The sequence below is a fragment of the Miscanthus floridulus genome, chromosome 4, assembly GCF_019320115.1.
Source record: "Miscanthus floridulus cultivar M001 chromosome 4, ASM1932011v1, whole genome shotgun sequence".
Lineage (NCBI taxonomy): Eukaryota > Viridiplantae > Streptophyta > Magnoliopsida > Poales > Poaceae > Miscanthus > Miscanthus floridulus.
The window spans coordinates 81,333,722-81,359,382 of NC_089583.1; the positions used below are offsets into that span (position 1 = coordinate 81,333,722).

At 46.0% G+C, this 25,661-nt stretch overlaps 3 protein-coding genes across 4 annotated transcripts; 1 reads left to right on the forward strand and 2 right to left on the reverse strand.

Moving 5' to 3' along the window:
• Positions 1 to 5,345: 5,345 nt before the first annotated feature.
• LOC136549876 (ethylene-responsive transcription factor 1-like) lies at positions 5,346 to 8,645 on the forward strand. Its single transcript, XM_066541299.1, has 3 exons — positions 5,346 to 5,829; positions 7,338 to 8,247; positions 8,363 to 8,645. The coding sequence occupies exons 1-2, from the start codon at positions 5,523 to 5,525 to the stop codon at positions 8,201 to 8,203; spliced, it is 1,173 nt and encodes a 390-aa protein (XP_066397396.1). The 5' UTR covers positions 5,346 to 5,522; the 3' UTR covers positions 8,204 to 8,247; positions 8,363 to 8,645.
• A 6,475-nt stretch (positions 8,646 to 15,120) lies between these two features.
• Positions 15,121 to 16,681, reverse strand: LOC136551842 (uncharacterized). 2 transcript variants are annotated; one of them, XM_066543386.1, is made up of 2 exons: positions 15,961 to 16,681; positions 15,121 to 15,633 (listed from the first exon to the last, which is right to left on the reverse strand). In XM_066543386.1, the coding sequence occupies exons 1-2, from the start codon at positions 16,626 to 16,628 to the stop codon at positions 15,489 to 15,491; spliced, it is 813 nt and encodes a 270-aa protein (XP_066399483.1). In that variant the 5' UTR covers positions 16,629 to 16,681; the 3' UTR covers positions 15,121 to 15,488. The 2 variants fall into 2 exon arrangements, with proteins under 2 accessions (XP_066399483.1, XP_066399484.1); XM_066543387.1 differs by having other exon boundaries at positions 15,121 to 15,641.
• A 5,492-nt stretch (positions 16,682 to 22,173) lies between these two features.
• On the reverse strand, positions 22,174 to 24,686 carry LOC136548704 (uncharacterized). Its single transcript, XM_066540137.1, has 2 exons — positions 23,662 to 24,686; positions 22,174 to 22,327 (listed from the first exon to the last, which is right to left on the reverse strand). Exons 1-2 carry the CDS (start codon positions 24,684 to 24,686, stop codon positions 22,174 to 22,176), a joined length of 1,179 nt encoding a protein of 392 aa, XP_066396234.1.
• Between the last annotated feature and the right edge of the window lie 975 nt (positions 24,687 to 25,661).

The following is a 25,661-nucleotide window of genomic DNA, read 5'->3' on the forward strand; positions in this document are numbered from 1 at the left end:
CTGACACTTTTGAGGCTTGGCCTCGATCTGTACTCGCGAGCTTGGCTCCGAGTTGACTGACAACTGCCACTGACACCTCAATGGCACCAACTCGCTACACGATGGAATAGATAGATATACAGGTAAATATGATATATCTAATAGATGCGAAACCTTATGAGAGCAAGCAATGTAGGTATGAGATTGAATCGACTGGCTTGCTACCTAACAAACCGACGATCCAAAGAAAAGGAGAGATGCATCACGTGGGGGGAACACCGGGACCGCTAGAGTTAGGGTTCGCGATGAATCAATGGCCCTAATTGCAATTTGAAGTTAATGCTTGTAATAGCAGTGCGAGTTAGGTCACGACGGCGTTGGAGTAAGGGCTTACCGATGCGGAGCAATGGGTGAGAGCTGGCAGTGAATCTTGGCGGCGAGGGCTGACGGTGAAGCTGGGACACCGGAGCTTGGCACGGTGGCTCGGTGGTGCATAGGAACAACGTGGCGCTAGGGCAGGTGCGACACGAGGAGGCGCTGGCGGCGCGGGAGCAGGCGGTGGCGTGCACGTGGGCTGGTGGCGGTGTACGCATGGGCTGGCAGCGGTGTGCGCGTGGGCTGGCGGCGGCGTGCTTGCGGCTGGAGACTACGGCTGCAGCGACTCACAGTGGCTAGGGCTTAGTGGATGCGGTGCAAGGTACGGTACGCGTGAATATATGAGTCCCCCGACGCGATGGGAAAGGAAAGAAGAGAAGAGATTGCAAGACGCACGAGATCTAATGACCGGACGCTCCGGTGGTAGCGACCGGACACTACCACCCAGCATCCGGTCGATTTCAGAGAGGTCCAATTCCTCTAGAATCGTGACTAGACACGTCTAGTGGTCCATGACCGGACACAGCCAGAGTCCGGTTAGATGCCTTTAACGCCACATAGATCGACCGGACGCTGGAACCCTTCCTGACCGGACGCTCAAACACAGAGTCCAGTCACTCCTTCAGCTTCAGTTCACCTCTTGTGAACTGACCGGATGCTAGACATCAGAGTCTGGTGCAGCGTCCGGTCACTCTTTTCTAGCAAATCTTCGATGTTCCTCCGTGCTACCTGTTCCCAATCAAGTCCCAACTCAAATAAGATCCAAATAAACACCAATTGGGACTGATGTGAGTGACCTCTCTCAAACTCTCATATTTTTCAAAATATTTTACCTTAGGCTATAATTCTTTTTAAGAAAATAGGCAATAAGAGGGCAAATGGAACAAAACGACAAACCAACATTCATGCATATGCAATACTTGTAAGTAAATTTAGTTGCTTGTCAAGTTTGATCCAAGGTTAAGCTTCTTCACACGCTTTTCGGCGGTTATCTTAACCATGTTAGACAAGCCCTATATGCATTATGAAGCGTTAAACATGTTGTATATTACAATATAATGCAATGCAAGGGACAACACAAGCTCAATTTTTAGTGAAGTTGCTAAAATCAAGCACATTGAGCTCATTCCGCAATCTACAAAATATAGCCTCATCTAGCGGTTTAGTGAAGATATCTGCTAATTGATCTTCGGTTCTTACACCTTCTAGTGATATATCATTTTTAGCAACATGATCTCTTAGAAAATGATGGCGGATATCTATGTGCTTGGTGCGAGAGTGTTGAACCAGATTATTTGTAAGTTTTACTGAACTTTCATTGTCGCACAAAAGAGGTACCTTTTCTAGAACTACACCATAGTCTAGCAAAGTTTGTTTCATGTATAATATTTGTGCACAACAAGCACCCGTGATAATGTATTCCGCTTCGGCGGTGGACAAAGCCACACTATTTTGTTTCTTGGAGGACCAAGACACAAGTGATCTACCAAGCAAATGGCACCCTCCGGATGTGCTCTTTCTATCAACTTTGCAACCGGCATAATCCGAATCAGAATAGCCAACTAATTCAAATATAGCTCCTTTGGGATACCAAAGGCCAATGCTTGGTGTGTGCTTAAGATACCTAAGGATTCTTTTTACGGCAATTAAATGTGTTTCTTTAGTATTAGCTTGAAATCTAGCACACATACACACACTAAACATGATGTCGGGCCTAGATGCGGTTAAATATAATAAGCTACCAATCATAGAATGGTAGAGAGTTTGATCAACCGGGTTACCTCTCTCATCTAGGTTGAGATGTCCATTGGTAGGCATTGGTGTCTTGATTGGCTTAAATTCATCCATCTTGAATCTCTTGAGAAGATCTTTTGTGCATTTCTCTTGAGAGATGAAGATGCCTTCTTTCATTTGCTTGACTTGAAAACCAAGAAAGAATGTAAGCTCACCAATCATGGACATCTCGAACTCCTTCGACATCAATTCACCAAATTCTTTACATGAGTCTTCATTTGATGATCCAAAGATGATATCATCAACATATACTTAACAAATGAAGATGTGCCCATCAAGCTTCTTGGTGAATAATGTGGTGTCGACCTTCCCAATGGTGAAGCCTTGCTCAATGAGGAAGTCCCGAAGGCACTCATACCAAGCTCTTGGGGCTTGCTTAAGCCCATATAGTGCCTTGGACAACCTATAAACATGATTAGGATATCTAGGGTCTTCAAACCTAGGAGATTGATCAACATAGACTAGTTCATTAATAAAGCCATTTAAAAATGCACTTTTCATATCCATTTGATATAGTTTCATTTCATGATGTGATGCATATGCAAGTAGGATACGAATGGCTTCTAATCTTGCAACCGGTGCAATGGTCTCTCCAAAATCCAAATCTTCAACTTAGGAGAACCCCTTTGCAATTAGTCTTGCCTTGTTCCTCACAATGACACCTTGATCATCTTGCTTGTTACGGAACACCCACTTTGTTCCAATGACTCTGCACCTTTTGGTCGCTCTTTAAGAGTCCAAACTTCATTGCGAGTGAAGTTGTTCAACTCTTCATGTATGGCATTGATCCAATCCGGATCTTTAAGAGCTTCTTCTACCTTGGTAGGCTCATAGCAAGAGACAAAAGAGTGATGAGCAATAAATAAAGTAAGTTTTTGAGATCGAGTCATTACACCCTTTGATGGACTCCCTATGATGAGATCTTGTGGATGATCTTGTAGGAGAGGTGTATTTCTTCTATTGACCACTTGAGGAGGAGGTTGTGGAGCATCAACATCTTGTGCTTGTACCACCATTTGCTCATGGGAGACATGAGTATCTTCATTTTCTACTCTCCCATCTTTTTCACCATCTTGTGGCACACTTGATGAAGAAGGTTGATCAATGACTTGTACTTCATCTTCATCATTTTTTTGGCTTGATGTCTCCCACCGGAGTATTATTCATAGCCATTTATTGAGCCTCAGTAACCAACATTGTACAACCGTTACTCTGGTTTTTTCTCCATGGTTTGATTTCTCTGATATCTCCGCTTGCAGCTCGAGGACTGACTGCCTGCTCGGCTGGTCTTTGATCGTTTTTCTATTTTTGACCCTGGCACCACATGACTGCGTCACCTACTATCAGGCTCGGGGACCAAGTGGGTACACTTCACCTTGCGATGAATGTGCTTTGTCTCTTTTTGGGCCACGTCGGGGGACTGGCTGCCTGCTCGGCTGGTTTTCTACTAATCTTCTACTTTCTGACCCTAGCACCACATGACTACATCATCTACTGTCAGGCTCGGGGACTAAGTGGGCACACTTCACCTCACAGTGAATGTGCGGGATTTTTTCTCGAATACTACATGCCTATAGAAGAAGATTGACTCCTACTACCGTGGTCGGACTCTAAGTGGGCACACTTGGTCCACTGCGAAGAAATTTTCGATTCTAAACTTGAGCTCCTTACACCCTTATGGCAAGCCGTACTTGGGCCACACTGCTCGGCGATAGGTCACGCTGCTCAGCGACGGTTCACGCTGCTCGGCAACTCATCACGGTGGTTGGACCATGAGTTTGACTGCTCGGCTTTATTCGCACCTGCTTGGACGAGCTCAAGACGGCGTTGCACAACGAGTACAAGGCACTCGAGGACTAGCTGTGGGGTGTATGGCCCCAGATACCCACGGTAGACCACATGGATTGCGCCCCTAGGGGTGGCCCAGCCCACAAGACGAAGCCTTACGGGGCACGACTCTGCTCGGCGCCTCCCGTAAGACATCGAGAAGATATCCTGAAGATACTACGAGATCTGTTAGGATATGTATGATCTTAAGATTCCTGTAATCAGTTATTACTTTTCGGTTATCTCTCAGATCTAACCGACTTGTAACCCTGCTCCCCGGACTATATAAGGCGGGCATGGACCCCCTCCAAACTTATGCAATATCATACGATAGCTAATACAAACCAACAGACCACAGGAGTAGGGTATTACGTCATACTGACGGCCTAAACCTATCTAACTCGTGTGTCTCTGTTGCCTTCTTGTTTTTTATCTCACGCTCCTCTACCGATCAATCTACCTTCATAGGATACCCCTCGGAGGACTGTCGACGATATTCTGTCGACACCAGGAGATTCCATCAAATGAAGGAGGGATGAAAATAATACCTTTGGAGGAGGTTCAGTGGAGGGATCAACAAGAGAAGGCATCTCAGATCAAGGTGCCAGTGAGCAGATCCACGCTAGGACAGAGCCCTGCTGGATGAACGACGGCTTGGGGGCGGGGCGCGGTCGGGGTGGGGCTTGGCGGCTGTGGACGTGGCAGTCCATGCACGCCCATAGTGGCGGACGGCGAGGCTGCGGGTGCCGGCGCGGCGGTTCACCACGTCCGGCGGAGAAACAGCAAGAGGCGGTTGGTTCCGAGCTGGAGAGGAATCCATGGCCTCCTCGACGCGTCCATTGGCGGAGGCTTTGGTGTCGCATCTGGGGATGCATGCTTGTGGCGGGCAACGGCGGCGGCGGCGTGGCCTGCTGCAGGTGGGCACAGGCGCAGGGCGGCCAGAATCACAGGAGTGGGTTTTGTTTCCTTGCAGCGACGTTTCTTTCCTAGAAGGAAGACGGGATTGCAGGCGTGGATAGACGGACGAACTAAAACAAATGTCGTACCAAAAAAATATACACGTTTTGTTCTTTTTAGTTGTAGGAGAAATAAACACCTAATTTATTTAGTATGTAATGACCTTTTGCTTCGGTAAAAGAGGAAGGAAGCATCGTTGGAGGTAAAATTAAGTACTATTTACCAGGGTGGGTAAAGAAAGAAGAAGAATGCGCCGAAGCGAGAGCAAGCACACGCGAGCCGGCAGGGGACTAGGGGAGGCGAGGGGCGCGGGCCCCACCGCAGCTGTCTCCTTTGGTGTCGCTGTCCAGTAGTGCGTCAGCGTCGTTTCCCCGATTATAAGTAGCGTGGCCAGCTACCATCCCCCCAACTCCGCCTCCCACCCCCACTCCTTCGCTCACCGAGAGCCAGAGGGGCTGCCAAAGCCGAGCCGCAACCACAAAGATCTTGCCTGGCCTCCTTTTCTCCCAGCTCGTCACTGTGCCGCTCGTGCCCTCCACTCCCCCGGTCCTCCACACCAATAATCCATCCACCACCACCCCGCTGCGGCGATGTGCGGCGGCGCCATCCTCTCGGGTTTCATCCCGCCGCCCGGGGTGGCGGCGGCGGCCGCCAAGAAGAAACAGCAGCGGCATGTGACGGCGGACCTGCTGTGGCTAGGGCCCGGCATGAAGGGAGCGCCCCAGGAGGAGGACGACGACTTTGAGGCCGACTTCCGCAAGTTCGAGCGCGGCCTCAGCGAGGATGACGTGGACAGCGCCGGCGAAGGCGGCGACGACGAGGTCCAGGAGCTTCCTCCGCCGGAGCCGGCGAGGTTTGCCTTCGCCGCCGCGGCTAAGGCGCCGCGCCCTGCAGTTGGTGAGCACTGAACACCGCATTAAAGTCGCTACTTTTTTTTTTCTCTCGTTATATATGGCACGCACACTGCTTAAGTGCTTAGACGGGCGAAAGAAAGATGACCTCTTTTGCGGCGCTGTTTCTCGAATCTCCTTTGGATGATGAGGAGAGAATCGGGGTTCCATGGAGCTGCGGGTGCTGCCAAACAGGGCTTCTAGGTGCAAGACGAAAATTTTATCTTCCATTCTTTTGGTTAGCCTTAGCCCTTAGCCATGGAGTGGGCAAGGCTGTTCAGGCTTTCAGTGGGAACTGATGGCTGCCTTGGTACTTCGTATGCAATCCGCTAGCTGCTCTGTCTGGAGTAACATATTATGCTACAAATGGAGGAATTATTTACTACTAGTTCTTAAGGTAGTCCATGTGCTTTGCTCTGTGTTGTCTATATCATTGTGCTAACTCCAGATTTAAGCAAAGCAGATTTGTTGATTATTTTTTATGATTTTACGATTAACATAAATGATCTATTGAACAATTATGAAAATAAGTACATGTCTTGTTAGGGTATGTTGAGTTTAGTTGTATTCAGATTGGGCGTCTTACTCAGACTGATGTTTAGTTAATTTCAGAATAATTTCTGGAATTTTTCCTTGTTAACTGTTATCTCCTTCCAGATGGTTAGCTTTAGTTCTGAACTTCTTTATCTGTCAATTTTATTGTTTAAATCCAGGTTATGCTATTTTTTTTTTTTTTTGGGAGGGGGGGGGGGGGGGGGGTGCCAAGACAAGAATTTAATTGCTTCTAATTTCTAATTTACATGTTCATGATTCTGAAGTTAATTAGTTAAAAAAGGGTATTCTAATCTGTGTTAATTGAAGATCTCGATGGATCTTCAAAGGTCACTGATTGCAATAGATCTTGAAAATTACTATATGTTCTTCTTGTAGTGCAACAAGCTGTTTTATTGGCAGCATATGCTCATGGGCAATTTGTGTACCAGAGATTGCTTCTACTCTTCATTTGTCTGAGAAAAGGACATTATTTATGCTTCAACCTCTTTGTTGTTTGCTAACTATTCTCCAATTCAGCTACCCGAACAAGCTACCTACAAGTAGAGTACTTATTTGTTGATTACAAACAATTCATGGTAGATGTGGATGGTGTCCATCTCCTGGTCACCTGCTTTTTATCTGAAGATGTAATTTCGTGAATCTGGGACATAAAACGGGAAACCATGACTAACATATAAATCAATCTATTATAATACGTAGATTCATCATCTATTGGAGTGGGGGATCTTTTTTAGATGCTGGGATAATTCAATAACAATATTGCGTACTAGATTACCATGCCTTTCGATAATAATTTATCCTTATACCAATATTGATTGTATTTTTACTATCTGTGGCTAACTAGCTATTGTAGTTCTTCTGTATGTGTTATTATCTGCTCATACAAGTATATATTCACTTCTTTACATGTCTATTCCATATGTTTTGTTGAGATGGACTGATAGACAGCCTTTATTATAGATGGTGTGATGACTCCAAAGGATGTTCAAGGAGATAGACCTACTGCTAACTCGGTAAAGCGCAACCGGAAGAATCAGTACAGGGGAATCCGCCAGCGCCCTTGGGGCAAATGGGCAGCTGAAATCAGAGACCCTAGCAAGGGTGTCCGTGTTTGGCTTGGAACTTACAACACTGCTGAGGAGGCAGCTAGGGCATATGATGCTGAAGCTCGCAAGATCCGTGGAAAGAAAGCGAAGGTCAATTTTCCTGATGAAGTGTCAGGTACTCAGAAGTCAACCACAAAGCCAACTGCTGCGAGTGCAACAAAGCTTGCTCCACCCCCAAAGGCATATGCTGATGAGGTTTTCAATAACCTGAACAATGACAACAATGATTTGTTCGCAATGTTTGCATTCAATGACAATAAGGTTCCTGTGAAGCCAGCTGAGGGTGCCAGTTTCCTCCCTTCAGTGAATCCTCTGGTGCCCAGTAAGAGGTCTGCGACGAACATGCTCTCTGACCAGAGCAGCAACTCCTATGGCTCTTCTGACTTTGAGTGGGACGATGACACCATGACCTCAGACTACACCTCAGTCTTTGCTCCCAATAATGTTATACCAGCATCTTACATGCAAGGTGGAGTGTCAAAGAGAATGAGGAACAACTATGGTGTAGCCATGCTTCAGGGAAATGGCGCGCCCAGTCTCGCACAAGTCATGGCTGGTTTTGATCCTGAGATGAACTATCAGCCATTGCCTTATGTTGAGAGCAGCTCATCAGATGCATCAATGGATAGCCTTCTGCAAACTGATATTCCACAGGATGGGGCAAGCAATGGGGATATCTGGAGCCTTGATGAGCTGCTCATGGCAGCTGGTGCTTATTGAGAAGCTATGGTTATTATCAGTGTGGTGTGTTAACAGCGAAAAATGTAAGGCATCCGTACTGGCTGTTTTGTTCATTTTGTTTTCCCTACACACATCTCTTGTAGAAGATCACTTCTGCCGTGAATGGAGCGTCTCATATTCGTTTTGTTTTCATGGCAGGTCTCCTACCTGTGGTGATGCAGGAGGGGCAGTTGTATCCGCTACATTTTCTCGCGGTAGTTATATATGGTAGATTACATATATATGCTTTTGCCAGTTGAACTCTAGCTATGACAATGTTTATAGTATGTTGCTGCATGGTGCATCTATGATTGGAAGCGAGTTTGAGACTGCTTCAATAATTTACCTTGCCTATGCCTGCTGGACTGTAGTGTGCGTACTGCATGTTATGTATGCATATATATATATGGTGTGCTTATATATTGCAATTCTTTGTCTGGAAGCACTCGATTTCGCTTTCTACGCAACATTTCTTTTCGGGAAATGGTAGGTGCCGGCCAAGTCTGACGATCTGTGGCCCCAGAAATCGAGAAAGATCTGGATGACTGGTGTGCTGATGTTATGTATGTATATATAATCTAGCTTGCTGATTGCTGATGTGCAGGCTTGGCTTGTTTGTCTCACTCGGCTGTTTGCTGGGAATAAATTAATTAAGTTTGCGTTAGATTCCGGCTGGGCTGGGGTTGTGTTGTTTAAGGGCCAGTGGTCAACATCAAGCCATTAGCTGAACCTGGGCGGGTTCTGTGCTATAATTTTATGCTCAAGACATTTTTATGCTGCAGACGGATACTGGAACAGATAGTTTTATCTTGTGGATTGTGACCCCAAGCTGGGGAAGGTGGTGAACTGCCACACTGGATTTGGTGCCTGGTTTTGCTTTTCAACGTTGGCACTGAGGTATACAGCAGCCATAAACAAAGCCGAATTCTTGAAAACCTTTTAGACCAAAAACAAGCTCTTGAATTGAATTGAGTAGCTGTTAACATATCTTTTTTACCTTACATGCCTAGTGATGTTCTTTTGAGCAAGTGTCAATATTAATGCGACTGCAAGAATTAAGGCTCCAGGGAGAGTCTGCTTTACCCCTGATTTATTGTCAGTATTTGAATGGAAAACTAGGGAGCAAATTGGCCAACTTGGGCCTCTGGCTGTTGCTTGTGCTGTCAGCTGTGGTCATCAAGGAATTATTGCCATGGCGTCAGTGACAGAGCCTACTCATTTTAGTTGCATTGTGGTTTAAGGAAGTCCGACCTTTCTCGGCAACAAAAAAAAAAAGTCCGACCTTTCTCTGGCCACCATCCCAAGTGGGTTTTCGGAAAGTTCGACTCCAAACCTCGGACCATGGAGGGCAGTAATTTGCGTGAAGTCTATACGACTATACCTCTTGCTCAACTTTCCAACTCGTATATAATTTTAACGCTGAGCTAATAAGAGACCATGTAAATAACCTCTAAGCTAGTCTTGTTCATTGTTTTGTGTGTGTGTGTGTTTTAAATTATGATTGGTGTCACTGTTTTTCCGCCATCCATTTCATCACCTCTATTAATGTGGTGAATAATGTTTAAGTTGTTAACAAATCCAGGGCGTGTCAAAAGAAAACTGGATGGATTTCTTGTGCGATATATGTTTTGATATTGCGGAGGATTAAGACAGTGTATGCTTCTGTTGCCAAAAAGCAGAACGCCAACTAAATGGATAGAGCTAGAACTGTTTTATGTAGTATAATTTTCGCAGCACCTTATATCTTACTTTTGGCTCTCATCTTTCAGCTTTTCTAAATGAGTGAAAAATAAAGTGACATTAAATAGTTGTTTCAAGAAAGATAGATAAGATGTGAATTTTATAGTTGTTCAACCAAACATCTTATAACCTTTTCATATCACATAACTCACAACACATTTTTCACAGCTCATGGTAGAACGACATAGATCCTAAGGCCCGACTGCTGAAGTGATTGAGGAGCGTACGATCCTGTCTTACTCCACACCAGCGTCTTCGCCGCGGTCACACCGGTTCTCCCACTATCCGTGAGACCGTGACCGACTTGATGCCTCCCTAGTGCCTCATCTGCCCACCCAACATTCTCTCTTAAAAAATTAATCATACAAATCAGCACCAACGGCTTTACAGCCAGCCGAACACTCCCCTAATCTTGTCATAGTGCAAACCGCAGCTACCTCAGAATTGTATCTAGCCTTAAAAGTTCAGAAGCAAAACCTTGACAGAAAATCAGTCCACCCCAAGGGATTGATTGGAACAACGTCCACTGGGGCTTGGATATTTTGGTCGATCCTCATCTTAATCTTATCTACTAGATCATTTTCACATTGAGACATGAGAGTAGTACCTGTGCGTGATGGATGGATGAGGCTGGTGAGACGAGTACGAGAGACAAAACGTCGCGGCCTGGAGCACAGGGCCGTGGCCGTCGCGCGCAATGTGGTCCATGTGGCCATCGAGCACTTGGGCGCGCGCAGAAAAGGACCCTTCGGTTGGCTCATCAGTCATCACTTGATTGCCACGGACGATGGATCCCACTGGCCCTTAGGTTCAATGAACTCAGCCTCCCCTCTCCCCCTCAGATATCATCAAACAAAGGGCAATGGGGTACGGCAGGCCACTTTTTGCCAGGTTACAAACAAAACAAGCTAGTATTATTCCTTCCACGAACGATGATGGACATGGACCCCCGGCTCTACGCTCTGCTAGCGAGCATATCGGGTGCCATGCAATGCATCCAGCTGCGATTGCGAAATAATCGCCGGAAGCAATTTGTCCAAAGTTTGCAGATTTTCCTTTCTTTTTGGAACGAGTGTGCTGGATCGGGGGAAAGATTCGTTGGGGGTCAGCGTTCCATGAGCATTGAGCATAACCGTTTTGCAAATAAAAATGGGTCTTGTGAGGTATTAAAGCCCGTTTGGACTCCGCAGTAATCTGTGTATATATGGGGTAGGATTTGTTTTGCAGGAATTTCAATGTAAAACAGTTGTAGTATTTCCTGCAGAGAGTAGTTGTACGTGATCCTCGTATTCCAAAATGGGGGGGCCTCCTCGGTCCTCCCTCCTCTCTTAACAGAGCAGATTTATATATTTATATATCAGCCAGTGGCGGATCTAGAAATGGGCTAGGAGGAGGGCTAAAGGCGCGTTTGGATGGTGACCGCGCCACGTCACAGTTTGGGCAAGCGTTTGCTTCGCTGCCACAGTTGCCGCATGCTACGGCGTCGCCGTGGTCATCTAGTTCATTTTTGCCGTCCAAACTTGCCGAAGTGCTGCGAACGTTTTCAGCGTTGCACTTTCGGCGTGGCGTGCGGAGGCGTCATCCGAATACGCTCTAAATTATAGAAGGTTAGAAATTTTACTAGACATACACCCTTTGGGAGGCTAAAAATCTTGCTAAAAAACTTAATTGCATGGCTATGATTCTTTACTAGAAGGCTTTATCCAGAAATAGATTATTTGATTTGATTTTTCCATTCAGGCTTAATAATATTCGTAAGCTTTTTCAAAGATATCAAATATTGCATACCGCAATGCAATTATTAGAAGCTAGACATTGCCATTCATCGAACAAACACATGATGAAATGAAGAGTTGCTCCCTTAGAATTAGGCCCGCGAGGTGGGATGCAGCCCCGGCAGTCCCCCTGTGCATCCGCCCCTGATATGCCATGGTGTACGTTCGTGACCAGCAGGTTTGGAAGACCGGTTTGCTAAAATCACCGGGTTTGTCGTGTACCGATCAATCTCCATTAGATTTGCTTCGAGATTATCCGGGATTTGATTACCTAGACAACACACTTAGGCCTTGTTTAGATGCATGTGTATCCACCTCAATTCATATGTTTTGGAGTGAATTGGAATAGAACTTAGTTTAATTCCATTTCAACATACGTGAAACAAGGCCTTAGTGTAACAATGCCGAATGCGTACTATACACATATAAACTAAATATAGACCCATCGAATAACTGGCATGGCCATTGGATTGGAGGTTTTCTTAATGTTCTCGTCAACTAACCCAATCCCTTAAGTACACTGCATCCGCCCACTGCAGCTTATCACTTTCCGGCTCGTCCCACATGTACGTAGTCAAGGACCCACTTGCTATATATGCACTGTTTCATCGGCACTGTATTGATGCGTATAAAATCCTGGTGTCCAGCTAACTGCTGTATTGTGTCATTTGCATTGCAAATGGGAGGCCCGGTTTGTCTTTCGGCAACATTTTCTTTTCCCTCTTCGATCACCACGTATATTTCTCTGTTGCCAATGGCCATGTATTGATACTGAGCCTCTTCGTTTGGCTGTGGCTTTCGTAAACGATCGTAAATTTTCAGTCGGAACGGTATTTTTCTCTCACACAAACCAGCCAGCAGTACTTCTTCACGAACCAGCCAACCGAACAGGCTGACTTTTGGCTGAAAATCGTGGTACTATGTGTTGGTGGTACGGTAGGACTTGTACTAGTAGCTACTGGCTTGTTATTATGTTTCCTAGTATCTGACGTGCTTGATTGGGGCAGCAAATTTGTTGCGATTTCCTGGAGGTCGACCGACGACGGATGGTTAATTAACGCTCGTCAGCGCCTCAGACCCGAGGCCACGTACCGCCTATAGACAAGCTTGCATTGGTGTCGTGCATATCTGGTCAATCGACATCATGCAAGCTTTGATCGATTGCCATGTTAGCTTGTATCAAGGCTTGTGCAGTGGAGTTTATTCATATTTGATTGTTTATATAAACTCTTATGCAGGCCTGTACGACGACGTTCGAAACGGATCTAATACTATATTAGCTACTAGGACACTTGATTTGGTCATATTAGACAGTTTTTTTTCAAGCTGATGCGTACAAAATGAAATATTGTCATCCTTCATACCAGCATCTACTACAAACATGTTACCTTAACTAAAACATGAAGGTGAATACATGCAACAAAATGTAAACATCTAAATCAATTTTATGAAGTGTGGCTTAATTACCTGTGTAGAATAACGTACCAAACGCCAGGACATAGGATATGTTTAGTCGTTTACCTACGCTGACTTAAGTTATGCTATGTAAGATCTAATACAGACTAAAATTGTTAATGCAAGCAACCAGTTACATACATATAGGCCACGTTTGATCTAAGTAGCTAAAAGTTAGCTGTTAACAATTAGCTCCTTTAGAGAGGTCTAGCTAATTGTTAGCTAATACTCCATACTCAACTAACAACTACTCTATCTCACTAGTTAGATCAAACCTCTGATAGTATAGCTAATAATTAGATAGCTAATATTAACTATAAGCTATTATAGCTAGCTAATTATTAGTAGCTAACGGAGCCATACTCGATGTAGCCTAGCTGTGGGCGGGCTGCAGCACGACTCATGCATGAAGCCTATAATTAAGCCTAGACGATCGACGATGCGACGTAAGCATGGGTCGACGGGAAATTCGATTTTTTTCTTCTCACGTACGGTTGCGGCCCGACAAGAAGATATATACGTAGGTACGTTCTTACGTGCTCATCTACTCGCTGCTGCGACGAGACGACGACAGTGCATGGTACGGGTTTACCGTCGCGTCTCACCCGCTGGTCCGTGTTCGTCGTCGACGACTCGACGAGCGTGGTCAGCCACCGGCGAGCACCGAATAAGCAGAGGCTGAGGCTGGCTAGGGCGCTGGGGGTGTGAGGAGTCCGCATTTGCATGGCTCCGGCGGTCCGGCCTCAGTCAATGCCAATGCCCAATGCCGACAACGCCTGAGCCGGACGGCACGGGCCTTAACTAAACGTGGGCTCAAAGCCTCGTCTTGGCCCATACACGTGGCCCTCAGACTTCTTCGTCAGGGCTGGAATCCGGGCCACACCATCAACCGTGCGTCCGCGGGCCCAACCGTCACTTTGGCGTCGCTTGAGTGTGTTCGGCTGTCATTATAAATTAGCTTATAATCTGGTGTTTACTGTCATGTTCGTTTATGCTAAAATTTAATTTATACTGATACTTATACTAAAATATTGTGATAGAAAAATATTATTTCACGGCTCGCTGGCCGGTTTGGTACTAAATTTCGAGTTCGTCGCTCGTTCCCCTCCCCACAACGCCACAAGCCGCAATCTCGCAATGACGCCACGCCGCGTGGGCTGGATCCTTTAGCGCGGGGGCCCAGCTATCACGCGAAACAGCACTGTGGTGTCTACGCCTTCGTCCTCCTCATCGGCGAGCCGGCCGGGCATCACCGCATCAGGCATGGCCCGTCGTCTCGTCTAGGTTGTCTTCCCTCCATGGCTAGCGGCATCCAAAGAGAGTTTCTAAACAAAAATATATATTTATACATTTTCTAAAAAAAAGACTTATACATGAAAGTAGCAGACTCGATGGCTCGGTGCAGGCGACCGTTGCCATCGCCATCCGCGCAGAGAAATGGCGAGGATGGATGACCTGACATGGATACAACCAATCAGGAATTTAGAGACTACTTAAAATCTGGCAGTCTGGAAGTTTTGCCAACCAAAGGCATCTCTCCTTTCTGCTCAATCGAACTGCCGCATGCACGATGAGTCAAAACTCTGTACGTACGCGTTAGTGTGTCCAATAGATATCGGATCTTGTTTCCTCTTTTTTAAAGCTTTCATATGCATGTGGCAGTGCTGTCGACGAGCAACGAACTCTATTGCTACGCTTGTCAAAACTGGGCCCGGCGTGGGCGCTGAGAACTTGGTCTGTCATGATCGATGACCAAAACAAGCTTGCTTAACATAGCCAACACTGTCAGGCCTCGTTTGAATGCACGTGTATCCACCTCAATCTACATATGTTGGAGTGGAATGAAATGTAATTTAGTTTAATTCCACTCCAATCCACTTCAACACATGTGGATTAAGACGAATACATGTGCATCCAAACAAGACCTCAGACTAGGTCAATCTGGAATTGAAATAGTAGGACCTCTAGATCGGTCCATGGCACTTTGCTCCCTTCATCTGTTAATCACGAACTGTGGACACTGTCAAGAACATGCGCGTCCTGCCCCACAAAATGCAGGCATTTTTTTGAACATAAAAATGCTGACATTTGACTGATGCATGCATAGCAATAGCATTCAAATGAAAAATGTGCGGTGGCATTGTCACTGAAGAGCAAAGACAATTCACAGAACATGTCACACACATGCTATCCTCAATACTCCTAGTACTATAGTTCTGAAACCTGTTTCAGACATCTATTGCTGCAAATCTGCAGTCTTGCTCTCCCTACCAAGAAGAATCATCATATGCAATGGATAACTAACCTCCATCGATTCAACATTTGTCGATCGACACGCCTGACTTGCATTCAAATCCTGCATTCTGCAGAGTAAGAGCAGGGTCCTCTTGCGCGAAAAAGCACCTGCAACCTTTCTCTGATACAGGGGAGCCGCAGACGTAGCAGAAGCTAGTGCCACACCTGCACATCTCAAAAGCAGTCATCAGACGGATGTTAGGCAGTTGTCGCGATCGATCTCCACTCCACAAAGGTAGTAAATGCTGATCAGTTTCTTCAAAGGTTCAATCATCGGTCAAGTCAACATCACTGAAGGCCAGCCAACTGAAGAGTTTCAGATGCCTGCACAGTTCGTACCTGAATGCCTCCTAGTATTACCGATTTCGTAGATTGAATACTTTGCAGTAAAATTCGACTCGTATTTTGATGATCCCCAAGAAAGAAAGACTGACAGGTGGAAGACAGATTGAAGAGAAGAATGCGCAGTACGTACGTAAATCGGATAATTACCTGCACAGCATGCGCCTGCACCCGTCGATCTTGTCGATCATGGCGCGGCAGCTCGGGCAGCGCGTCCACTTGTTCCCGACGGCGAGCCCGGCCAGCACGCACCCTTCTCGGCCGTCGCCGCCACCGCCTCCGTGGCGCTCGTCCCACGGCTCCTCGCACTGCAGGCAGAACGCGCGGGAGCACGTGGGGCACTCCACCTCGGACACCACGCCGTCAGCGGCCTCCAGTGCTACCAGCTCGCCGCAGTCCCTGTAGGGGCACCGCGCGCGGGCGGGCCCCACGGCGCGCTCGCAGAGCGCGACGCACCACGCGTCGAAGACGTCGATGTCCACCAGCTTTTTGCACGCCTCGGGGTGCATGACGCCGTCGCGGCACTCGGGCGCCGGGCAGGGCACGGGCACCGCGCCGTCCGCGACGCGGCCCTCGATGTACCGGACGACGCACTCGATGCAGAAGTCGTGCGCGCAGCGCGCGCCGGCGCGGAACCGATCGAGCACCAGCCGCCTCTCCGTGCAGATGCCGCAGCAGAACCAGCCGATCTCGTCATCGGTCAGCGGCGCCACACGCGCGCGCGATGACGACGGGCCCGGCACGGAGCTGCGGATGAGCTCCTGCAGGTACGTGTCGTCGGAGGCGGCGCACGCGGGCGCGGCCGCTGCGTTCGCCATGGGATGGGGGTGCGTGGAGCCGTGGGGGGTGAGGAGGGGGAATGCGAGGTAGATCGCCGAAAAGGTAGTGGACTCCTTTGTGCAAGTCGTCGACAGTTGTTTCTTCGTCAATTTTTTTTTCTTTCCTTAGACACGAAGGAAATGGACTGCAATGGGCTTACGGGCCATTTGTTTAGTTGATTGTGATGCCTATATTTCTAACCTTGGCCATCTTGTCGCATTGCATATCGTTGTGCTTTTTAAAGTCCCTGTATGATCATCTTTACCAAAGATGCATATATTTCCACAAATCCTATACTTCATGTGCCTGAAATCGATCACGATTTCAGGCTACCTGCTCCCACGCGCCTTCCTCCCTGCGCGTCTTCCTCCTTTCTACGCGTGTCTTCCATCTCTCCGGTGTGACGTGGATAGGCCGCGGCGGTCGACTTTCAGAGATCTTCAGCGACCTTAGAAAAAGGAGCTACCCGGGGAAGGCGGGCCGGCCAGGCAGTGGGGACGACAGGAGGATGACATTAGGGTTCTGGCGGCGACGGAGGCGGCCGGGCCAGGTCGGAGCGGGGGCGATGATGGCCAAGGTGGTGGTGGGAGGAGAAGAAGGAGGCCACCGCGGGCGCGGTAGGGTCCGCGGTAGTGGAGCTCCGGCGAGACGCTACCGCATCGCGGCGGGGCGGTGGGCGGCGGCGGTTCGTCAGGAGATCAGTTCGCGGAAGAAGAAGACGCATGCTCCGTTGGATTAGAAAAGAACGGTCAACATTCATGGCCGGAAGGATATCTTAATTTGGAGTATAGCAAATCCCATATATCTTTGTGACATTCTAGATATATTTTGCAACACTCTAGTATAGCTGTCTTCTTAAATACACAAATCCTTTTAGCATTCTAGACTTTTGACTCATAATTTATGTTGTTAGTTAAAAAATGATTTTTTTGGAAGAAGAGCATATTGCATATTATACTTGTTTTTTTTGCATGTTTTTTTTGTTCCCTTGGGTTGGGGGGAGGAGGCATGCCAATGAAGTGAATGTAAGCGCTCCATGTTTTTTAGAGTAGAGAGCCATCTTCTCTTATTGCATATCATTGTGCCGTTGTGGGTTGCATATCTTCTAGAATCCTTGTATCATCGTCTTTATGAAGATGTATATCTTTCTTATACGTAATATCTTTGTGACGGTCTAGGACATGACAATATAGTATAGCTGTTGTCTTAGTGTTTTTTGGCATTCTAGACTTTTGCCTCATAATCTGTCATTTCTAGTTCAAATTGATTTTTTGGAAGAACATAATGCATGCTATACTCGTTTTCCCCATGTTTTTATATTCCCCTTAGGTCTCGGTGAGAAGGCACACCCATGAATTGTGAACATAAGCGCTCCACACTTTTTAGAGTAGAGATGGCCATCTTCTTTTACAGCATATCATTGTGCCGCTCTAGGTTGCATTTCTTTTAAAATCCTTGTATGATCGTCTTTATGAAGATGTATATCTTTCTGATACATAATATCTTTCGGACTTGGCACCCTACTATAGTTGTCTTCTTACTTAGATACGTGTATCTTTTTGGTACTCTAGACTTTTGAACAATGATTTGGTGTTTTTAGTTAAAAATAAATTTTTAAAGAAAACATATTTCCCATCTCCCTACACTCCTGATCTTGACCCAAATCCAGTGGCTTGGGAAGGCCCAACTAGCAATGGCCATTGGCTCGAGGTGTGGGTTAGGTGTGGGTGGGGGGGGGTAGGGGTGGGTAGGCGAGCGACATGTGAAGAAGATAAGGCACACTCAAAATAAAAAAGGGAAAAAAAGTAATTAAAGGGAGGACGAGAGTTATGGCATGTTGATAAGGATGTAAATGGTATAGATATTTCTCGAGCAATAGAAGGGCTTCAATATCCGTATGGAACATACCATATTTGAATCTCGATATCCATGCATATCTTATCCGAACTATTCGTAACCGAATTCGAATATGAGGAATAATGTAGCTATACATATTCGTATCTATAGGTATCCATATCTGACCCATTTACACCCCTACCTGTTGATAACGGTTGCTAACAGTAAAAAAAAACTTGCATCAACATCCCACCCCTCTGACTGCCTCCAACCAAACAAAAAACTAGAATGGACCTATTCCCTCAACCAAACATAGAATGGGACAATTCAATCCCAAAATTAGGGACAGGTCCATCCCATTCCACAATGTCCTAGCCAAACATTGCTTAATGGACAATAGCATAAAGATCTAAAATATGGTTTACATTTTTTACATATGAAGAGTATACACCTTACTATCAAGATGAGTGCAAATTTTGATCAAAGTAATTCTAACAAGGTGCTAGACCATTTGAAGGATTTCCAGCAAGGCTTCTAGTAATTCTGCTTAGTTTGGGTTTTTATTTTCGACAATCTAGCAAATTGTTCGATACATGACTTGCTTGTAGCTCCTTTGCACGTAGGGACTGATGAATACATTGAGGCTCCTAGTTTAGGTTTTGATGATTGGTGAACACAAGGATATGTTGCTAACTTTGTTTTGAAGGGTTATTGACAAAGAGTTAGTCATGTTGAGGCTACTTGCTTTTCTTGGTCCTTGATGATTGGATTTAGCGTATAGTGCAAGGATATTCGTGAAGGCTAAGGGCCCAATACTCTTTAAGTGTAGATTTGGTGTTGGCGACACTTAGAATTCTACACTACTATCCCAACACCAGATCAACACCCCTGGAACATATAGAGTTTAAGTCAAGTATTTCAAACAAGTTGGATGAAATAGGATTTCAAATGGATCCAAGTTTGAAGGTTGTAGTGCACTGGATGAGTTGATCAAGACCATCATATTGTATGGTGGCATTACGTTTTACTATGTGTTAGGCAATGTTGCTTGCTAGATGATATGGTGAAGGGTCCTGTGTGGACCGGCGAATGATCCAGTGTCTTTGTGTTGTGAAGAGTTCATCTTGGGTGTGCTTGTTAGAGTGCATAGTATGATTCGAGGGCACCTTAGTGGGCTCTACGTATATGTGGTGGTATTATGCAACAACTATTTCAAGTTGGACGTGCTTACTAATGTGCATTGTACGATTCGATGCGTAGCTTAGTGGCTGCAACGTATCATCCAATGATGAATATTAGGTAATCTCCACCAGTGGCCACTGGAAAGACAAGAAAAGCAAGGTCAGCAAATGATCCGGTGCCCCTCAATGGGCCACGACGAATCATCCGGTGTTGACTTTCTCAGCAAACTTTTCCAATGTCTAGGATCTCACCCATGTCATGTATATATGTGTTCTCTGGATCATTTGGAGCTCCCTTGAATCCCCTGAAGATTTACACATGGAGAGGCTTTGAGAAGGGGTTGAGGGCACTTCAAGTCAATGAGATTGCTAAGGAATGATCATAGTGTACATCCTTTTGCTCTTAGCTTGCAGGTTGACGAATTGAAGATCAAAACTTGTTACTCTTGGAGTTTGCTAGCTCCTAAACATCACGTTGGAGGACTAGGTGACTTTCCTGGAGGAGTTGATTATTAGAAGGCTCCTAGAGGTGTGCTTGATTTGAGACTCGCTAATCTAAAGTGGAGAATGGGTGGATCTTTAGCGTTTGTGACTAGAGGGAGTTCAACCCTTAGTGGGTGCTCCAACATGGACTAGGGGTCAGCAACAATTGCTCAACACCATGAACAAAATACGGTTGCCACTTGTCCAACTCTTTCTGTCCACGAGCATTACTTTCATTGCTTATCTTTTTGTGTGTTTGAGATATTGTGTGGATCTTATGCTAGATTTTATTTTGCTTATTGTGATGCCCTGGCTAGGTTAGTTTCTTACAACATCTTATGAACTATTGCTAGTGTGTTCTTGCTAAGGACATGGCTTAGCTTGGTAACCCTAAGGACTTGTTTTCTCTTTTGTAGCTGTGTCAAAGCTAGTTCTTGCCAAGGAATGAAATAAAAGTTAGTAGTTTAATGTTTTTTAATGTTTAGAGACTCAATTTAACCCGTCTTAAGGCTGCTTGATCATTACAATTGGACTGTCGGACAGCTTGCCAGAGCATTTGGTAAGTGTTGGGATGAGCTATTTATACCACAACATCCCCTCAGCTCATAAAGGCTCAACTACCATGGTACAAGGATTATATTACATTATGCTTTTCTTCCACATCTCCAACCCCTTGAGCTAACCCTTGAGAGATTAGTAAGTGTTTTTGTGGGGAGCTAAGTTTCAAGAGTGTGAGCAATATTCCAATTGACGTCCTTCAGTCCTTGAGCCTCCAGTTCATATTTTGGAGCTTTAGGCTCCTATATGGTTAGGTTTTACCCATTAAATCACCTCTTTGTGTGGTGTGCTCTGGAAAGTTTGTATCACTCCGTATATTTTAGTACATACCCCGAGCTCGATCTTTGTGGTAGTTTTCAACAGGATAAGTTTCTTTCCTGTCAGTGTAATATTGGCCCTGATATAATAGAGAAAGTGGGTGAGCGGTTATGATGATGCTGCCACCTTGCACAACACCTATAGCGCTCCCTTGTTGCTTTTAATTTAAAGGAAAAAGTCCAATAGACTCCTCCCTTAGAGAACATTGTCTGGATAAACCCTTAAACCAATTTTGTGTTGAATTTACTCCTCCAAATCTTTTAGTTGGTCCATTCTATCCCACTATAAAATTGTTTTTTTTGTTTCTCCAAATATAAGTTGAGTTTTTAAGTTCAATTTTGCAGGGCTATAAAGAACTTCATAAATTGTGTTATACATTATGAATTTTTATACCCCAGGCATCTAAAAATAAATTAACACTACAAAAACAATAATGAAAATTTCATAATATATTTTTCTAACATAATTTAGGACATTTTTCGGACCACTGTATAAAATTTGAACTTTAAACTCAACTTGCACATGGAGAAATAAAGAAGACAAACCTTATTAATGGATAGATTAGACCAGCCGAAAGACTGGACTTTTTCCTATTTTAAATCACTCTACATGCACAACCATATATAGCATCCGTGACCCCTGTTTTGAATTTCTGAAATGCGGTATATGTTTATCAAATAAAAAAAAGAAGCAGTATATGGTATCTAATATCAGGAGGTAGAATAAAAATACGAATAAAACATATAGGGAAAACTAATAAGAGGTATAAATATCCGATACGAACCCCTGTTTTAACTTTAAACCCAGCAAAGTACCACTGTCAAAATGTAAATACTGTCGCATGAGCCACTGTTCTCATGGGCACATCACCTGACACATCAACCAAGTCGCCTTCCAAGCACTCACGCACGATGAGGCAAGGCAGAAAACACACAGATAACAGTACCAAATGAACTGCAAAAGATGCTGAAATTAAACAACCAGATACTCAGGCTTGCTAGCTACCTAGCTAGTCCGGCAAGCCCACAGCATGACATGGACGAACGAAGCAACTTTAAAGTTCAACAACGACGACGAAGCCGCCACAAATCCGTCAGACTTCTGGTGCACGCGTCGGCTGCCCTTCCATCTCTTTGGCTCCGGCGACTCGATGTAGGCCGGCGCAGCTCTAGTTGAGGTTTAGGTTTGTCTGATCTCCGCCGGGCTGGGGGCGGGGGACGCGGAGACGATAGACGTTGTGGCGGCACTGGCACAGCTCGGCTCCTTCGTCCAGCCCCGGTTGCATCGGGCGCTCGCATGAGTAACAGAAGAGACATCCGCACCTGCATGCCAACGGCGTCAGAAACAGCGTGCAAGACGTTTAAGATTAGCATTACCATTGTGCCAAGTACAAAAACTGGTACATCATATGAACAGGTCTGTCATAGGCATAAATATTAATATACTGTAGAAGATAGTATGGCTTGTCATGAATAAAGTGATCTTTTTCCCCCTGAAATCCATATGGTAAAATTTCAGAAGCCGCCCTACTAGATAGGAAGGACTTGACCAAATTCTTAATCCAAAACAAAGCTGTACGTGATATGGAGTAGTAAAGGAGAGCTGAATAATAAACACAAGAAGATGAAACAGCAAATAGAACATGATAAGTTATCATTCTGAGCTGTTTCCAGTGCAAATACTGCAAATTTTGTGTTAAATTCTAGGCACAATCTTTACTTTTTTATGAACACAAAATGACAATTATATTTTTGCATGCATGTACCTAAAAATATCCTACTATCTGTTAAACATATGCAAAATCAACTTTGCTAGCGGGTTGATAGTTTCAAACAATTAACCAAATTCTTTTATTTTTGAAATGACAATTAACCAAATTCGCTCTAAGCATCATGTGCATGCCGCGGCATGACACGCAGTGTACTTAAACTTCCTACATTAATTCTAATTAGTGCTCTCTTGCGTGTCTGTTAAAAAATTAGACAAATGTTGCACTACTACCATTGTACCATTTACAGGAAGCTATAAGCTACAAGAATCAAAACATCCTAACGTTGAAACATGTATGAGAAGCTATACAAATCCAAAACAACAAATATAATACTGAAATTGGATAAGATATTGATCCGAAAATGCGCTGCTAGTATTAAGCACCGGTGGTCAGGTGACATGATGTGATAATCCACATGGTAGAACTACAGAAACCTCTCTACTATCTTGTAATAACAGAGGCACAAATATACTACTAGTAAGACTGCTCCATTGAAACCTATAGGCCTTGTTTGACTGCCATATAATCCACTCTAATTCGTATGTATCGGACAGAATGGGGTGGCTCCGTTGCTGGTGTCGGTAATCGTGGGATCACCGTGACCAACTAAGGTTGTAGCAAACTCTGCTTCAACTTAATGAAAAACGTGCCAAGGTATGGTCACGAAAAAGAATGTGGTGGCTCCAATAATTCATCCCAATAAATGGATTGTGACGGGTTAAATTGCAACAAAACAAGCCTATATCATAAAACTTCAGAAACCGCTATAGTATCTAAAAGGAAAGCTAGCTGTTCGTGATGGAGTAGAGGAGATCCGAGTGAGGATTAAACACAAGAAGAAACTGAGACAGGAAATAAAACGCGAGAAGTGTCCAATATATATACCTGCAGTGCATAGTATCGCACCCCATGATCTTCTCGACCACAATCTTACAACTGGGGCGCTGGGCGGCAAGCTCCTTGACGAGCGCTGCCCCTTTCCCCTCGTCACAGTCGTGGTGGTCATCATCACGGCCATCGATGACCCAGCCCAAGCCGCACGTCGTGCACATGGGGTGGTTGCACGCCGGGCACGACGCCTTGCACGGTGCCTTATTGGCGCCGAAGGTCCTCTCAAGCATGAGCCCGCACCTGGGGTTCGGGCAGTAGACGCGCTGGTCCTGCGGGATGGCCTTCTCGGTGAGCCGGTCACCCCAGCTGCAGAAGGCGGAGAAGTCGATGGACTTCTTGCAGTGCTCCGGGTTCAGGACGCCGCCGTTGTTGCCCTCTCCGGCAGCTTCCTTGCACGCCGGGTCGGGGCACAGGATGGACACGCCGCCGTCGCGGATCCTGCCCTCGATGTACGTGGCCATGCACTGCATGCCGTGGAAGAGGTCCAGGATGGGGAGCGTCTCCAGGCAGATGCCGCAGTCGAACTTGGCGACCTCGTCGTCCGCGAGAGGGGGCACCCTGCTCTGCCTCTTCGTCGACGGGCCAGGTTCGTCTGGGTCCAGCTCGGACGGGTGGAGACCCCATATCTTGCAGTAGTCTTCCAGGGTCAGCTCGCGTCCGTCTTCGCCGGCAGAGGGACGGTTCTGGCCGCAGTGTTCCTCCTTTGGTTGTGCCTCGGACCTGCCGGGAAGTCGCAGCGGGGAAGACATCTCCTGGATTTCTGGCTCCTCCATCTGCTCCAGCCTTTGAGCGTCACGGGCGATGGACTTGTACCACTCATTGCCGTCCTCTTCCTCCGTACTACCGGCGAAGATAGTTGACTTGACAGGAGTACTCGGCCTCGCCGTCGCTGATGCTCCGGTCCTTGTCTGGGCAGCAAGCTGGTTGTTGGCGTTAACATGGGCGCCAACGTTGAAAATGTTGGTGTTGGCATGAATGGTGCGGAGGAGTGCCGCCGTTTCGGGTGCGACTGTGGCCATGAGGAAGTCTAGCCAAGGATTGACGACCTGTGCCACGTCCACATCCAGGGGAGCATCCAAATCCTCCCCTGCTGAACCCAGTAGTCATCCTCGTCTACCTCGTCCCAGAAGATCATTGCGTTGTTCTGTGTGCCTATCTCCACTGTATCCGCCGAGGTAGAAGCAGCATCGCGGACGGCGGCTTCTTGCTTGGATCCATCCACGAACTTCGGTGTGCGGAGCCCGCCGACGACCGCCTCCACTACATCCGGGGCCATAGCATCACGGATGACGGCTTCCTCCTTTGACTGGTGGTCCATGGGGGGATTGGAGTTTTCTTTCTCCATCGCAAACTGCATAATAACGACACAGAAAATGGGAATGTAAGATTCACTTGACAGCCTACCAGTGTGCAACACAGACATTCCAAATAGCGCAACTTAGACATATCAAATGTGATTGTCAATCTGAGAAATTAACACTAAAAGCACCAAAAAAAGAGAATACAACATATATATAGAACATTATAGTAGTATAACTGTATAATAAGGACCTGTGTTGCCCACGCAGCATCTCTAGGAGACTCTCTCCATGACTCTCTTTTTTTCGAATTACACGAGTACACTCACACACACGCACACACACTCACCTCTATGAATACACGCACGTAAACCCTACCCCTATGAATACCTCTGAAAGACTGTGCTGATACATCTTAAGATTGACGAAGTCACCATAGACGCCTCGCTGTCGCCGGGAACGTCGCCCGCCACTGAAAGCACAAGGCCGTTAAATTCTGGAATAAATCCAAGAAAATACGAGCACCCATGTCAAGTCGAGGACTTGAATCCGGACGGGTAGGTTCCACCACAAGTAACCCAACCAACTGAGCTAGGATCAGTTCGCGACACTCTCCATGACTCTTAATCAAAGACTTTAGAAAACAAAACAAAAACTCCAATAGACTCCCTAAACTACTCTCTATCTTTTCCACTC